This window comes from Leguminivora glycinivorella, chromosome 6 (assembly GCF_023078275.1).
Source record: "Leguminivora glycinivorella isolate SPB_JAAS2020 chromosome 6, LegGlyc_1.1, whole genome shotgun sequence".
NCBI lineage: Eukaryota > Metazoa > Arthropoda > Insecta > Lepidoptera > Tortricidae > Leguminivora > Leguminivora glycinivorella.
The window spans coordinates 3,663,107-3,678,754 of NC_062976.1; the positions used below are offsets into that span (position 1 = coordinate 3,663,107).

Here is a 15,648-nt window from a genome sequence, read left to right on the forward strand (position 1 = left end):
ATGTAAGAGTTTTTAAGTACCTAATCAAATTTCTAATCATAGCGTAACGTCTCATCTTGAATGTGATGATTAGTTACAATAGTTACATATACCGTTAACCGGGGTGACTTTAAAACGCAGGGGCGACTTTAAAAATCTAGTTTTAAAGTCATACTGTAAGTAAATTCGCGATTTTCTATGGTACATGTACAAGAATATTTATTGATCTAACTAGTTACATGAACAGTTTCAGTAAATAACGAATAATGTTAATATTAAAGCCGCTCTGATACCATCAAAGTAACCCCAAACTTTCCAAAAGTCACCCCAGTTGACGGTATCTTGCATATATTAAGTCATAGGTCATTTCTCAAAATTTTGCCACCCCCACCTGTCAGTACGTTTATGTTAGAACTTTTTTTTTAGTATACAATATCTTCATAAATAAATTATCAATACATATTAAAAGACAGTTTTTACATAGAGGCCTGATGCTTTGAAATCGATTAATTTTATATTAATGAAATAAATAATAATTGTAACTAAGTTTTGTCGTTACCTTCGTGTCCCAACGCGGAGTATCATGTTTCGAGTTGTTAAGTACACAAATTATTAACTTTACTTACCTTTATTGCTGTATTTTATTTGCATATATCCTTAACTTTTAAAACTAGACTATCTGATAATAATATTAAATGTTGTTATTTGGCTTTAAAGTTTGTCCACGGCCGTTTTTGTCGTTGAGAACCTACCGCATCGCAGCCGCCAGTAACGGGAGTTTGTAACGGGTTTCGTTATTCTGTCAATCATAATTTCGTTATTGTTTGAGATACTGCATTAACTGTCACATAAAAGTCATCGTTCACCTGCTAAAATAGGCAAGTGAACGACATTTTTGGACAAGGTGACGACAATAATGATAAATTTACCAATCCCAGTTGACTCGGTATCTTGTATTAAAACATAATCATATTTTTATAATTAAAAGTATGCCCCCTTTAAAAAATGAAATCTTAATTATAGCATGTCAGTAAGCAAGTGCTTGCGTCACTTCATTATACTTCGCTATTATATTACAATTTTATTTAAAGGTCGGGTATAAAATATTATTGGCCCTTATATTGCCTTCAATAAGTCACTTGTAGCTTTAAATACACCAGCACCCTCGGCAATTTGAGGGTTCGGCCAATTTTTATTTGGTTATTTTAACTAATCAATTTTTTTATAAAAAAAAACTTATATTCTTCTTTAATACTAACGTAATCAATATATATCCTCAATTTTCGTGATAATCTGTAAAAATGGTGAAATAAAAAAAAATTAAAATGTATAAAAAAATAAAAATCATTATATTATATAGCCTATATAGCCTATATAGTATAGCCTTTAAGATTTGAGGAGTTCCCGTTTCAGAAGCCCATCAGAACTGGGTTCTGATAAAAATGGGACCAATCTGTATATATATACATGTGGGCCTGAATAGTCGATATATATATATAGTTATGGTGTTTTTTTTTGACGTGCATAATAAATATTAATTTTTATAAATATAAAATATACATTCAATAAAAACAAAATATTCAAAATCGGTCCAGTAACGACGGAGATATCGAGTAACAAACATAAAAAATAATAATCGTAGCGACGCTTGTCGTTAACTTGTCAAATGTGTCATACAAATTTGTACCAATTTGTCGTTAACCTGCTGCTGTTGTCGATAACCTGTGTATATTTATCCTTCACCTGATCATGATGTGTTCACCTGAATTTTAATCGACTTCTAAAATAATTAATTGATGCCTTTGACACGCATTCAAACGATACCTACAAAAAAAAATTTAAAAATGCGACATTTTGAATTTTGTATTACCTCGACGATTTGCTGCAGGTTTTAAGCAGCGGATGATGTTCTAGCGAAGTGTTAAGACTCTCAAAACGACCGATAAAAGATACATTTTAAAAGTATCGAGTAGGTATCTAACTAACGCAACGTCAAGGTATGGCTACTCAATACTGCCTACGATCGACCAAAACCAAAAGGAATTTTCAACCAGACTGTTTTATCTACGACGGAAAGTTCCTCATAAAAACGTTAGTTGGAATGTCATTTTGCTAGGAGATATACCTGAGAGGTACTTAAAGAAAAGGATTGGTTAAACATTAGCTAATGGAGGGCAGCCTTGCTTTGCCATGGTCGTATTTCGAAGTTTACTCCTGTTTCTGTTAGTGTTTTGTATTAGGGAAACTTATTGCAAGCCGGCAGACGGTAAGTTAATTTTATTTTACATAATATTTATGTAGCTGAGAAGTATTAAATGAATCAAATTAAGTAGGTATTCCGGTTTAGATAGATCGGCAGATATCATACTATTTATTGGCACACTTTAGCAAAAGATACAGCGGAGACAAATAATTGATTATAAATATAGGCAGACAACCAGCGGTATTATCGCTAAAGAGCGATCTCTTCCAGACAATCTTTTTTGTACTATATTACATCTGATTCTAACTTTCACGATTTTTACACATATTTAAAATTGCAAACGGGATTTGATCGCGTATTTACTATGTTTTAAACACTATAACCTCCGACGTTTCAAGACATCAACATCTTCTAGCTGTACGAGTTTTTCGAAAAAAATAGTAAATACGCGATTAAGTCCCGTTTGCAATTTTAAATATATATTACATCTTTCACAAAGTTTTTAACTTTATCGTAAACTACCAATGGTTAGGAAATATGAAGGAAGTGCCATTTCTACATACATGTTCACCTTTCTAAATACTTCAATTTATAATGAAAGCATCATGTAAGAATTTAAATTTAAATATGAATGCTATGACCGATAGATATCAATCAGATTTTATGAGATTATGTAGTTGTCAGCAATTTATTTTTCTTAATTAATATTTAAAATCAACTATTGTCATTTTTAGATGAGCAAGCTGTGGCACCTAGTGTTTGGTCCAGACTCTGGGGATGGGCCGCGTATCTCAACCCTTGGGGCTCCGAAGTCAATAATGCAACTCAAGCCCCGTCCATGCACGATGTCAACTCAACTCAAATAAAAAAGTCACTGGCTGATCAGGCACGGCAGTTCACTACCATTACTGTGCCTGGAAAAGCGACAGCATCACTAAAACCTTCATCAGAAGAGTCTGCAGGTAATAAAGAAACAACTACACCCATGATATCAGTTCAAAATGTCCAGACCTCGAAAACAAAAGAACAAGAGTCGGTGGAAAATAAAGTGTTAAGCACAAGTATAACGTCAGGCGAAAACATTACATCTATGTTAGAAATATCTGCGATAGATTTAGAGGGGTTGGGACCGATTAGCCTAACAGAAACAGGTCATCGAGAAAGCCACAAAGATGCAACAACTGCAGAACCTGCGATAGAAGACCTTAAGAAACCAAAAGCATTTACAACGCCTTACGTGTCGGATTCAGTGAACCTTGTTATAACAGAAGAACCCGAAACAGAACAAATTTTAGAATTAGATATATCAACAACACCCATCGCGATATACGAAAATACCCCAACAACAGAAGAAGCTTTTGTAGATAAAACTTTAGAACTAAATGGGATAACTATATCCATCATTACCCATACCGAAAACCGGACCACAGAAGACGAACCAATAGAAACTGAAACACTGACCTATATATTAGAAAACACCCCGGAATTAGAGGCTTCCACTACAACCACAGCTATAGACAAAAATATCCTGATATTAAAAGAAGAATCCGTGACAGAGCAACCTGAAGAACCAGAAGTACAAATATCAGGAGAACCCTTAGAATCTGAATCCTTGACTGATGTAGCAACCCTGAATACGCCGATAATAATAGACAAACATAACACAGAATTGGAACCAGTAGCGTCAACTATACCCATGTATGTAGATCAAAGTATCAAGGCATCAACAGAGCAACGCGTGACTGACATGTTGAAACAAAATTTGACATCGACATATGAACTCACGAGGGAACAAATTTTAGGAAATAAGTTGTCAGTGTCAGATGACGTCTTGGCACCAGAAACCACGACACTCAGGCATTGGATAGATCAGATCAATATTATAATTACAAAAGAAACCTCAACCAAAAATACACTAACTGGACAAACAGGCGTAGTATTGAATCCACAATTATACGAATCGTCGATTGTCACTGATCTAGTTGCAACGGTGTCGGAAAAAGACGAAAAGTCTACAGAAAAAAAGAGGCGTGGACACTGTCTGGACCTATCACTAGTCAGTATTTAGGAATAGCCCTTGCGGCGACAGAAAGAGAAGTAGAATCTATAGATAATAGAAACGAAACTTTAATTCTGTCGGAACCTTTTCCAGACGTAGCTAATGTGACCTCAGAAGACGAAATATCTGCAGAAAGGAACTTACAAAGAGGTGAAACCTCCAAACCTTTCACGAAAGAAACTACAGAAGCAAATGAAGCATCAGTTCTGACTAAAGCAGTCACATATTTATACCCTGTTGAAGGAGGAAAACTATTACAAAGAAATGTAATATCAACGGAAGAAACTAAAGCCGTAGTAAAAAATGAAGCTGTTACATACAAAACATTAGTAAATAATAAAACTGTGACATATTTATACCCTGTTGGAGGAAAAGTATTAAGAAGAGACGAAATATCAACAGAAGAAACTAAAGCGGAAATACAAAGTGCAGCTGCTACTAATCCATACAAAGTAGTAGAAGATTCAATTTTGAAGGTCGAAAGCACCAATAATTTCTTTGAAGTAGATAAAGCGGTATCTTCGGGTGTAAACGAAATATCCACGAAAGTAAGTTACAGTGTAAATGAAGTTGAAGGTTTTGAAGCAATTTCTTCAGATAAAGATGAAATGATTTCGGCACCACGGGTGTTGAGATCGCACAGTGCGGGATATCGACTCAGTGTTTGTAATCTTCGTTACATGTTATTATTGTATGTAGTATATTTCTTAAAAGTTTAATATTAAAATTAATGTAAACTTATTGAATAAATAAAAAAATATTTATAAGCTTAAGTTAATAGTGTAACAAGAACGCGTGGAAAAAAAATCGAGTAGTTGAAATTTGTCCCCGAGTCGTAATTGCTCCGCTGTACCTTACAGAATTTTACATACTTAAAATACCTTGCTTGTAAAATATAAAAACCTCTAAATGAGAAATTTACTCAATGGAAAAATCAGTGAATGATATTATGATTATCTCTTTGTTACAAATAAATAAGTTGATATCGATTTATCTTTAGCGGTATTTTCCATGTAACTTGTAAAATCATTGACCAAGTTATTTTTATTACAATTTCTATTTTAGTTACCCTTATCTTTCAGATGTTGACAATATCAAAATAACATATCTCATATGTCGTATGTCAATTTCCAAGAAATATTTATAGATATTTTGCACGTGATTTGTGGCGTTTTAGATTTCTGTAAACTTTATTATATGTTTACTATACGGCTAGTGAGATAAAAAAAAGTTAGTTTTTCAGTACATATGGATATTGGATATGGCCGTTTGAAGTGGCGACCTGATAAGAAATGTACTACGTTGCGAACACTTGCGAAAAAAAACACCATATGTTTAAAAAAAAAAACCGGCCAAGTGCGAGTTGGATTCGCCCACCGAGGGCCCACTATACAATCATTCAATAGTTGAATCATCAATATAACTCTACAGACTTGACTAGATCCCTCAAGACTCAATTTCCCTCATAACAAGAATATTTAACATACAATATTATTTAGAAAATGTCCAAAGAAAATCAAGACAATTCGACTTCAATAGTTTATGACATAATATATCTTAAAGGACGCTCCTGACCCGCACCCGACCTAAAAACTTAAAAACGCGATGTAGGAAATGAGCGTTCATCGTACAGACACATCTATCGGCAATTTAAGTAAACTAATGTGCGTGAGCTTAAAGTATGGAATGGAAGATTATTTTTATGGGATAATAATCTATTTAGTGAACCGATTTTAACCATTTTTGCAATATTTGAAAATGGGTATATTTTCTGAGATTTGATAATACAAAAATTTTATAGAAATACCTATTTATTGTTGGTTCAGGTTCTTGAAATAACGCAATCCTAAACAAAAGTAATTATAAGAAATGCAAATGCAAGAACATGCCTATAATAATATCGAAAGATGTGCAAGAAATAAAATTGTCATTAAAAAACTTCTATTAGGTATGCGCTATCTAGGTAGATACTGTATTACGAGTATGGGGCCGTTTATGTATTACGTAAGTAGATTTATTACAATTGTTTACCCCCCATGCATACTTAAACATTTTCCTATTATAATGTTTTGTTTTTCATTCAAGCATAGACAATGTGTTGGTGGCCATTTGCTTAAAAAAAACACAAACATAATCAGCATCTAGATGTCCAAAAATAAGCAAAAGACCGCCCGTCCCATTTAGTGTTTGTGTGGGTAATAATATTTTGACAGGGAATTATAATTAATAAGCACACACATATTTGTTTATTTATATTATTTTTTGTCCCACACTCTATTAGCTTTCTATGGCTATTTTTAGATAGATACATATACATTTTCTATGACTAGTTTTATGTTAAGCCTTTTAGTAACGCACGATAAGATAACGTAGCATAGTAAAGTAATCGTCAAGTAAGTACAAAAAAATACATCGAAGATAACAAAATATGCAGATTATGTAGGAAGGAAGCTTACTACAAGAAAAAATTACAATAAAAAAAAAAAAATATTGCTCATTGACGATGCTATGTCCTGCTTCGTATGCAAGTCGGGTTTTGTCGTTTTATGAGTTACCTGTTAGGTACTTTGTTATTGTTTAAAATTTATAATTTGCTGTGAAAGCGTGATTTTAAGGCATTAATAATAATAGTAAATTACGATACAAGTGCGAAAAAGTTCGAAATGAGTAGTGATATATTTAAACACGACCAAAGGGAGTGTTTATAGCAGCAATTCCCGTCAACTTTGTACAATGCCACGTCAGCAAATTTTAATTGATCCTATTTTGTTACCAACATTTAGTAATATAATTCGACTTTCGTAAGATATATACAGGATAATTGTTATAATTAAGAAAATATAGATACAAGAGAACCTTAATGACGAAATAAAACTTAATAAAATCTCAATTCATCAACAAAATCTTGGTAACAAAATAGGAATTAATAAAAACAATTTTAACTTTTCCCTTAATTTTTGTACAAACTTTTCGAGAACTGCTGATAGTCGACACGAGTTACGAAACGTGTATTGTATGACATTTTTCAGTACAAAGGGGTCTGAAGTTTCGACCATGATTGAACCATAACCAGAGAGATAATTTCTTTGAAATCGATACGAGTTATGAATTTCATCTTCGCGCGTGTATCTATCGTACGTTTTTCAGTGCATATGGCTCTTTGAAGGTTATACATAGGCCTATCCTATAAGGTACTATTTTATAAACTCGAACTATATGTAATGCAAAACTTAGGTACCAACACGATGTGATACTTAACAGCAAAATTTATGATAAACCGATCTGATCAGACGACATAATAACATAGTAATGATTGTTTTGATAAAGATCACTGCTCCGGTGATTCCCTCGGTGTGTTAATATTACAAGGTGCTCGCGAGGAACCCATATAACTTTAACGGCATATTCTTGGTCACATTTTAAGACTAAAATGTCATGTGTGTGTGTGTAAATGTGTAAACTTTTCTAGATTTCGTCTAGTTTCAGAGTTATTGCCAATTAAAAAAAAACATTTCGGTATTGTTAAGTAGAAAAGGTCTTCTTAACGGCGCTGATGAGCAATTCTGGAGCATAGTCTCACAGTAGTCATTGATAGATGTCAAAATGTGACAAGAAAACTTCCAAAAAATTTGATTTTTAGAAAAATTTATTAAGGAACTTATTTTCATTGCCAACTTTATGCATATATATTGTCTAATCTGTCTAATGAATATTGATTGCTGATTATTGATGTGCTTATTATTGCCATGGAAGTTATCAGGGTCGCTATCACAAACGCTCACGAAACGAAACGCTCGTAGATATCTATCTCTATCGCTCGTGCGTAATGGCGCGACAGAGCCAAACTACCTTTCGCAGCGTTTCGTTTTCATTTCGCGTCGCAGAAATGCCATTCGGCTATGGCACCAGGGTACAAAGCCAACATGTTTACGCTCGGTAACGTAGTCAGTCATTTCGTTCTATCACTACCATTTTAATGCGACTGTGACTAATATTTTTTCGTTTTTGCTACAGGTATTAAAAATTGGCATGATGGCAACCAGGTATCAAAAGTACTTACCTATTGCCTAAAATATACTTTCATTAAAACATACTTTTTTAATCAGCAAAAGTTATTGCAAAAATTTACGTTGATCGATCTAAAATAGTTACTTTGGGTATGTATTTTCAATAAGTATAGCTAAGATATATCCATATAAAACATGAGAAATATCTTATACATGTTTGTGAAAGAGCACAAAAAAATACCCAAAAAGTTTTCCTCTACGTTTCTTTATCTTTATTCTTAGTATTTTTTTTTTCAAACTCTCACTAAGTAATATGCTTCTGATTATTTTACGTCATTGATTGTATCCTTGTCATAATAATGATAACATCAATAATTTACTAGAAATAATGTCATATTTATTAGTACTGTAATCTTATCATTTCACTATGATTTCATTGGAGTTTTCTGAAAGCGACGAATTTTCGTGGAATTTAGTAAATTCACTGGAACTTGGGAATTCACTTTTTAATCATTACCATTTGTTTTGTGAGTCCGAAAAACAACACACTTTCCTCAAGAATATCTAGCAGCCCGATTCGAACTGCTGATAAGACGTCAAAATCATAGCACGTGACGATCCATATCGTATTCATCTTTTAGTTCGAATCTGCCATAAGTCCTTACAACAATTTTATTATAGCGTTATTCTGGATTTAAATTTTTAACTGCAATGTTCATTTGATAATAAGCAAGCAACATCAGAAATTTTACATGCGCAGAAAAAAAATCTTTTGGAATTTTTAAATGTTGTTGTTACCTATTTTTCTGTCTCTTTTATTTATCGACTATAATAAAATAATTACGTACACTTAAATCTATTTATATAAACTTTTTGCTACTGACATTTTTTTATACTCACTAACATTTATTTTGTAGCTAGTTAAAAATCGTTCTGTCACGATAACTTTGAAATCAAGCGTAGGCGTAAAACATGTTTTGATTTATCGAATATTATTATAATAATTACGCACACCTAAGTCTATTTATAGAAACATACTTCTTACTTTTTTGCTAGGGTCCGCTCAAGTATTACGTAAACACTACAGTGTTCCCTACAGGGAGGCGGCGTCTTCGCATTGCTTATTTTTGGTGACATTGGTGAGTACTAAGTACGGTCTAAACGATAAATACGTCATCCGTAGTTAATTACTTTTTTGGCAACCCACATTGTCTATGCTTGAAAAAACAGTACATAAACTGGAAAATGTCTATGTAAGCAAGTGGTGGTGGGGGGTAGCTTTGCTTACTTTTGCTGACACGGGTGGAGGGGGTTAAATAATTGTAATAAATCTTCTTACGTAAAACCTGAATGGCCCCCTACTACTTTTTTTTATTTTTACCAACATTCAATAGTTAAAAATCGTTCTACCATAATAAGAGGAAGTGACCATATAATAGGTATAAAAGGAAGAACCTCGGTCACGGTAGGTCAATGACTCATCCTGATCAAAATAAAATTCTAATTTTAAATGTCACGGTCATGATCATATTGATCATGAATCTGAACAAATACAAACACTTTAATTAGGTAGGTTGAATTAACTTGAAATTAATCAATAATTAAGAAACTGTCAGTTTTTAAAATGGCAATAAATGTAGGTAGGTATTTGGCAACAATATTATTTAGCAAAACCATAATAGCAAAGAGAGATAATATATGTAACGTATATTAAGTTATTTTATTTGTGAAAAAGCTAAAACTTTGTTTTGATTCTTTTGATGTTCATTAATAAATATCTTATCATATTATTTTGTATTTATCTGAGCATAAAGAGACAAATAACCTGATATTGCGTGAATAAATAAATAAAATATTTACTACTTATAGGTATCACAAATTGGAAAAACGCGTAAGTAAATTGATATAATATTCCAAACCTCCATTTTTAAAAGGCGTATTTTCAATTTACTACACAAATTACCTCATTCATATTGATAACAGAATACTCAAAGCTACACGGCATGCAAATAAACAGTACGTAGTAAACCTATAACTAAAATAACATACAACAACTTAATATAAGCAAACACCAAAAACATTGACCCGTTAGAAAGTTTACCTGAATTCGGCGGGGAATAACATATACTGACAATAGCCGAAACTCGATGAATGAATGACGCATGACTCAGGGGAATCCTCCGCGGGTCGCGGGGCTGCGCACACGCCGCCGCCGGCCTATAAAACGAGCACGCGGCGCCCATTTGAATCATTCTTGATACAAACAGCCAGTACGAAGTACTATCAAACTACCGGCCGGTATCAAACGATAATAACAAAAACTACACACGGCATTTCTCCAGCCAGCATTCGAAATTTGAAAAACATTCCAATTTCAAAAATGAAGCAGTACTCGATCGTCGGCAACAAGAAGAAAGTCACCATGGAAACAAATGCCACCCGCCTAAAGGTCGTTGGCAACGGCTGCGTCATCATAGTCAAAAGCAATCAGGGACACATCGAGGTCATCGGCAATGACTGTAAGATCGACGTCGTAGACAACTTCGGGACTATAAACCTAGTTGGCGCCAGTGGGCTAGTTACAGTTTCTAAGCGCTACAAGAACGATGATATTCAACTGATTGGTGCTTCCTGTCATTTACTAGTAGATGGGAAGCAGAAGTCTACATTTGAGCCGTTTTCGGCTCAACTGTCGCCGTTCAGCAAGAACTTGGATGACGTTATTGAGTCTATCTTCACCTTCGTGATGCGTTGAAGAACTGGGGCCTTATTAAGTGATTGAACTTTGCTGCTCAGTGATAACTTTGACGTCGCGTCAATGTCTTCGATAAGATATGTGACGTGTTTTGCCGTCAGCCGGTGCGTGATATAAGTGTTGATACTATGTTCGTATCAGTTTGTAAAGAGGCGGCTTTTCGTTTGAATGAAATTACGTTCAATTGTTTTTGAAGATTGTGTTGTTTTACGCTTGCTTTGTATGTACACCTGTTTTTAATCGATTGTCAAATGTTTGAAAAGTAACGGAAAGGAAATAAAAATTATGAGGTACCTATTTATATTTTTTTATTGTATTATACAACCCTTGCAATTTTACAAATTAAATATCTAGATTTGCGTCTTTTTAGGGTTTCGTACTACATATAATGGTACAAAAGGAACCCATAAGATGTTAGACGGTGTAAGTACAGGCAATCTGAATCTGACATTAGAAAAAAAATCTGAAAAAAATGTGAAATAATTTTCTAAAGATACACCTAAAGCAATATGATTACTATGATTACGTTTAAATAGCTATATATCATAATGTAGAGTGAAATAAAGGGCTATTATGACTTAATCGTACATCACACAGGTTATCGGTACCCCAAAAACACACATGCCTCTATTAGATCAATTATTAATCAACAAGGAGTGGTGACAACGTAGGGCTGGTAGTTGGCTACTGAAAAAAATATTTGATTTATTGACATAATAAACTAACACGGAAGTGTTTTTTTATTCATTTAGCAATTCAATTACGAAATTAAATAGGAAACTCTATTAGGTACGGTAATGTGCAGATTTAAGCACCCCTACCTAACAAATTTCTATGAGAAGGGGGTATAATTCAACTCTACTACTTACTATACAATACAATATACATAATTATGATTTACAAATACTTATTGTCATAGTCATAGAGGAGGCGACTACTGCCACTTCATTCCAAACTTCATTTGAAAATATTTACCTACCTACCTATAGAACTAAAATAATTTTTGAGTCTCCCGTGCAAAAAGACGTTATAAGTACTTAAATTTTACTCACCTACTACCTGTCTATCTTTGGAACCGATGAACCGATTAGACTTAAGACTATGAAAGTCTAAGAGGTTTTTTTAATTAGCCAGATTTAGTGTCCCACAGCTAGGCAAAAACCTCCCGATTCGGGGACATAAAAAATTGTTATTGCGGTTTTTCATTTAGCGAGGTATTATTAGATCGAGTGAGTTCTTTATTCCAGACAGAAAGAAAATTAAGAAACCAAGATAACATATTCGTAAGTGCTACTTACACGCATTTGACATTCTTGTATATTTAGAGTCAGTCACAGATAAGTTGGCAACGATTGTTTAATCTCGCTTTTAGAAGAGTAAGAGGTTTATTGTAATACAATTATTGATTTTCGACACATCATGTCCCATATGGTGGTAATTATGATATCCTTTTTACCAAAAATATTTTTACGCCATTTCAACTCTTTTCACTCCGATCCTTATCAAAGAGTGACAACCCTACAGTACAAGGATGAAGACATTCCGTGACTACGGGTAGTTTGGGTCTAGTTAACACATTTGCTGTAATTACCATACCATAACTTCACCATATAATTGCGCATGGTGACAAAGATTTGGGGTTTTTGGGGACAAGTCCCGTTTGATCATATTTAGTCAGTGCTGCTGCTGAAACTAATGAAAAATGGGAAAATAAACGGATTAGTGGAACAGAATTTTAATTAAAGACAAAGTTATTTAATTTTTGCAACAATGAAAATCTTAAATAAATAAAAAAAAAAAATATATTCAAACCTTATCCTTATCACGAACTCATTTATTAACTGTTGTTAAATTGTGTTTATGGAAACTTATAAATTGATTGCCATAATAATCAGGTCCCTCAAAGTACGGTATTTTTTGTATTTATTAATACACTAATTCTTGAAATTATCAAATCTACTCTACACATAATATCTTCTAGGTATCATCTCAATAAAAAGCGGGAACAACCCAATTTACATATATCAGTTCCCAGAATTTAATTCCCGATTGCGTGGGCGCATTCTTGCCGCTGTCCAGAAACTAGCCACAATCAAAACTCAACTTTATGCTTCTTGGTTTTAAGTTGAAAATCGAATGACCGGAGTTTGGACTTAATGTTTTAGGGATTGGAATGTAGGGGGTAACGAGTAATGTCCCGATTTTGTGCCAAGTTCAGTTACAGGAAGTTTTAAAACAATAATGTGTGAATTTTCCTACTAATGTTTCGTGAAGTTTTCAGCGAAACTAGAGCATATGTCAAGGTCAATGACATTTGTAAATAAAACTACGAAGCATATGTTATTCAACATATATCATGTAATATGTAGCATTTGCCCGCAACCGCGTCTGCTTAGAATGATAATGATAATTTGATTGAAAATCAATTCAAAAATCTTTATTTGCTAGAACTTGGATTGAATCTTCTTAAATGTGTTAACATATTTAGCAGCAGTCACGAAGAGGAAAATAGACAGACAAACAAGTTACTTCCGCATAATAGTTATTATGTATAGTACATAATATACGTAGAAGCGCTGGTGGCCTAGCGGTAAGAGCGTGCGACTTACGATCCGGCGGTCGCGGGTTCGAATTCGAACCCCGGCTCGTACCAATGAGTTTTTCGAAACTTATGTGCGAAATGCCATTTTGATATTTCTAATAAAGCCAAATATATACTAATTCCAATAAAGCCTACGTCAAATCTTGGAATTAGTTGTCAAAGCCGACCCCAGTCTCCCATGAGCCGTGGCAAATGCCGGGATAATGCAAGGAGGATGCAGTGCGAATCGGACTCGCCCACCGAGGGTTCCGTACAAACTTTCTTTCAAACTTACTAGTAAAAATAATCTCATATTTTCATATAACTCTAATGACTTGACTAGAAGACAAAAGTATAGGCACTAATGAGTATTATAGTGTATAGCGCCATCTCCCGGTCAATTTGCTAACTAATTTGCGCGACCTGGATTTTCAGGGATAATTCTTTATAATGTTAACCGATTTAAACAGTTTTTACTTTATTGGACAGGATGTAACATCTCATAATACTTATGAAAACTGAAAAGTAGTATGAATATGCTAAAATTTTTATAATTTTTCGTTGGTAAACTTCGGAGATAGGGGGGGGGGGGGGGGGGACGGTATTTTTTTTTACATTTTCCTTCAAAATTCTTTTTTTCCACAACAAAAAAATTATAAAAAATAGTTTATTTACGCACTGTTTTAGATAGGTATTATTAAAAAAAAAGTGTTTTTGTTCGCATTGTGGCATCATATCATCAATGTCGTGTTGTGATCAGCAGATGGTAATTGGAAAACAAAGTGTCTGTTTGTCAGCATGTGGTTGTGTAAGATATAAACGATAACATTTATGTAGGCCAGTGGAAATAAGGACATGTGAGTAATTTAAGATCCAACCCGGTATTTCCCCGGTCCGTCCTTGTTACAGCGATGAACGTCCGGTTCATATCCGGAATTCGTTCTAATAACGATCCGGATTGGAAAATAATGTATCCTTCGACACGTGCGACATGTTTGACTTATATCTTTTAATTTAACTTTATTGACTCTATGTTTTAAAACTAAACTTTATCTACTTTTGGTTTATATCTAGGATATTTTAAGAACAAAATTATTTTAGAAAACGCATTGGAATAATATTATTCATATTTGAACCAACATTTTTCTGTAGCTATTATATCATATTCATATTATAATATTCATTTATTCATAAAATGAAAAATTTTACATGTCAAAGTTAAAGTTAAATTATCATTATTGGGGTACAATACAATTTAACATTTTAAAAATAGAAAATACTCTCAAAAAAATTCAATAATTAATTTAAAAAAAATAGACGTCGAACAATAATAAAAAAAAAATTCAATAATTAATTTGTAAAGCGGTCACCGTAAAAAATAGACGTCGAACAATAATAAGTACACAAAAATAGTAATATGAAATTGTATTAAACATTAAAATGCATTATTATTACAATATTCCGAGATGTCGTAAAAAGCACTAGCTAATAGTCAGCCATTTCCTTAATTAATACGTGTCCCTACTTAACATATTTTTAATTTTACTGTACCTATTCTATATTTTTAGTGTAGGTTGTGTGTGTACCTACTGTTGTTATATAAAACTGCAAATGTAATATAAACCTATGGCAGGTTAATTTAATCATGCCGGATGCAGGTTAGCGAACAGCAGTGAATTTCAACCTCAAGTCAAAAATAACAGTTGCAACGGTGCTAATCTAATTTAACTACATACTAATCTGTAACCACAATCCTGTAGGAAATGTACATTAATAAGATTAACATCCTAACTTTCATGTTACTGATATTTTGGCCCTATTAACCCCATTGTAACAAACAAATTTGAAGTTCTAGTATTTAGAATAGAATAGAATAGAATATTTTGCTCTATTTGAGGCCTTCAAACGAAGACGTCATTTTTGATCAGGAATGAGTATATTAGGGGAAGTTTATGCCTTCGAGATAATATTATGTAGATAGAGCTAATTAGTATTTGACGTATCTATCTTATTTGCTACGAATATTTTTTATTGCACGACCGGTAGTGCCGCGAAATGCTCCTC

At 33.4% G+C, this 15,648-nt stretch overlaps 2 protein-coding genes across 2 annotated transcripts; both read left to right on the forward strand.

The window, feature by feature from the left end:
- The first annotated feature begins 2,157 nt into the window (after positions 1 to 2,157).
- On the forward strand, positions 2,158 to 4,255 carry LOC125227433. Its single transcript, XM_048131752.1, has 2 exons — positions 2,158 to 2,245; positions 2,917 to 4,255. The coding sequence occupies exons 1-2, from the start codon at positions 2,170 to 2,172 to the stop codon at positions 4,248 to 4,250; spliced, it is 1,410 nt and encodes a 469-aa protein (XP_047987709.1). The 5' UTR covers positions 2,158 to 2,169; the 3' UTR covers positions 4,251 to 4,255.
- Positions 4,256 to 10,492: 6,237 nt separating this feature from the next.
- LOC125227309 lies at positions 10,493 to 11,300 on the forward strand. The gene has a single exon (XM_048131593.1). It carries the CDS (start codon positions 10,629 to 10,631, stop codon positions 11,001 to 11,003), a length of 375 nt encoding a protein of 124 aa, XP_047987550.1. The 5' UTR covers positions 10,493 to 10,628; the 3' UTR covers positions 11,004 to 11,300.
- Positions 11,301 to 15,648: the final 4,348 nt, after the last annotated feature.

Bases quoted from the DNA above. Each gene is read 5' to 3' on its own strand.
- LOC125227309 (XM_048131593.1), top strand. From the start codon at position 10,629: ATGAAGCAGTACTCGATCGTCGGCAACAAGAAGAAAGTCACCATGGAA.
- LOC125227433 (XM_048131752.1), top strand. From the start codon at position 2,170: ATGGTCGTATTTCGAAGTTTACTCCTGTTTCTGTTAGTGTTTTGTATT. The intron at 2,246-2,916 runs GTAAGTTAATTT...TGTCATTTTTAG, and splicing joins TTATTGCAAGCCGGCAGACG to ATGAGCAAGCTGTGGCACCT.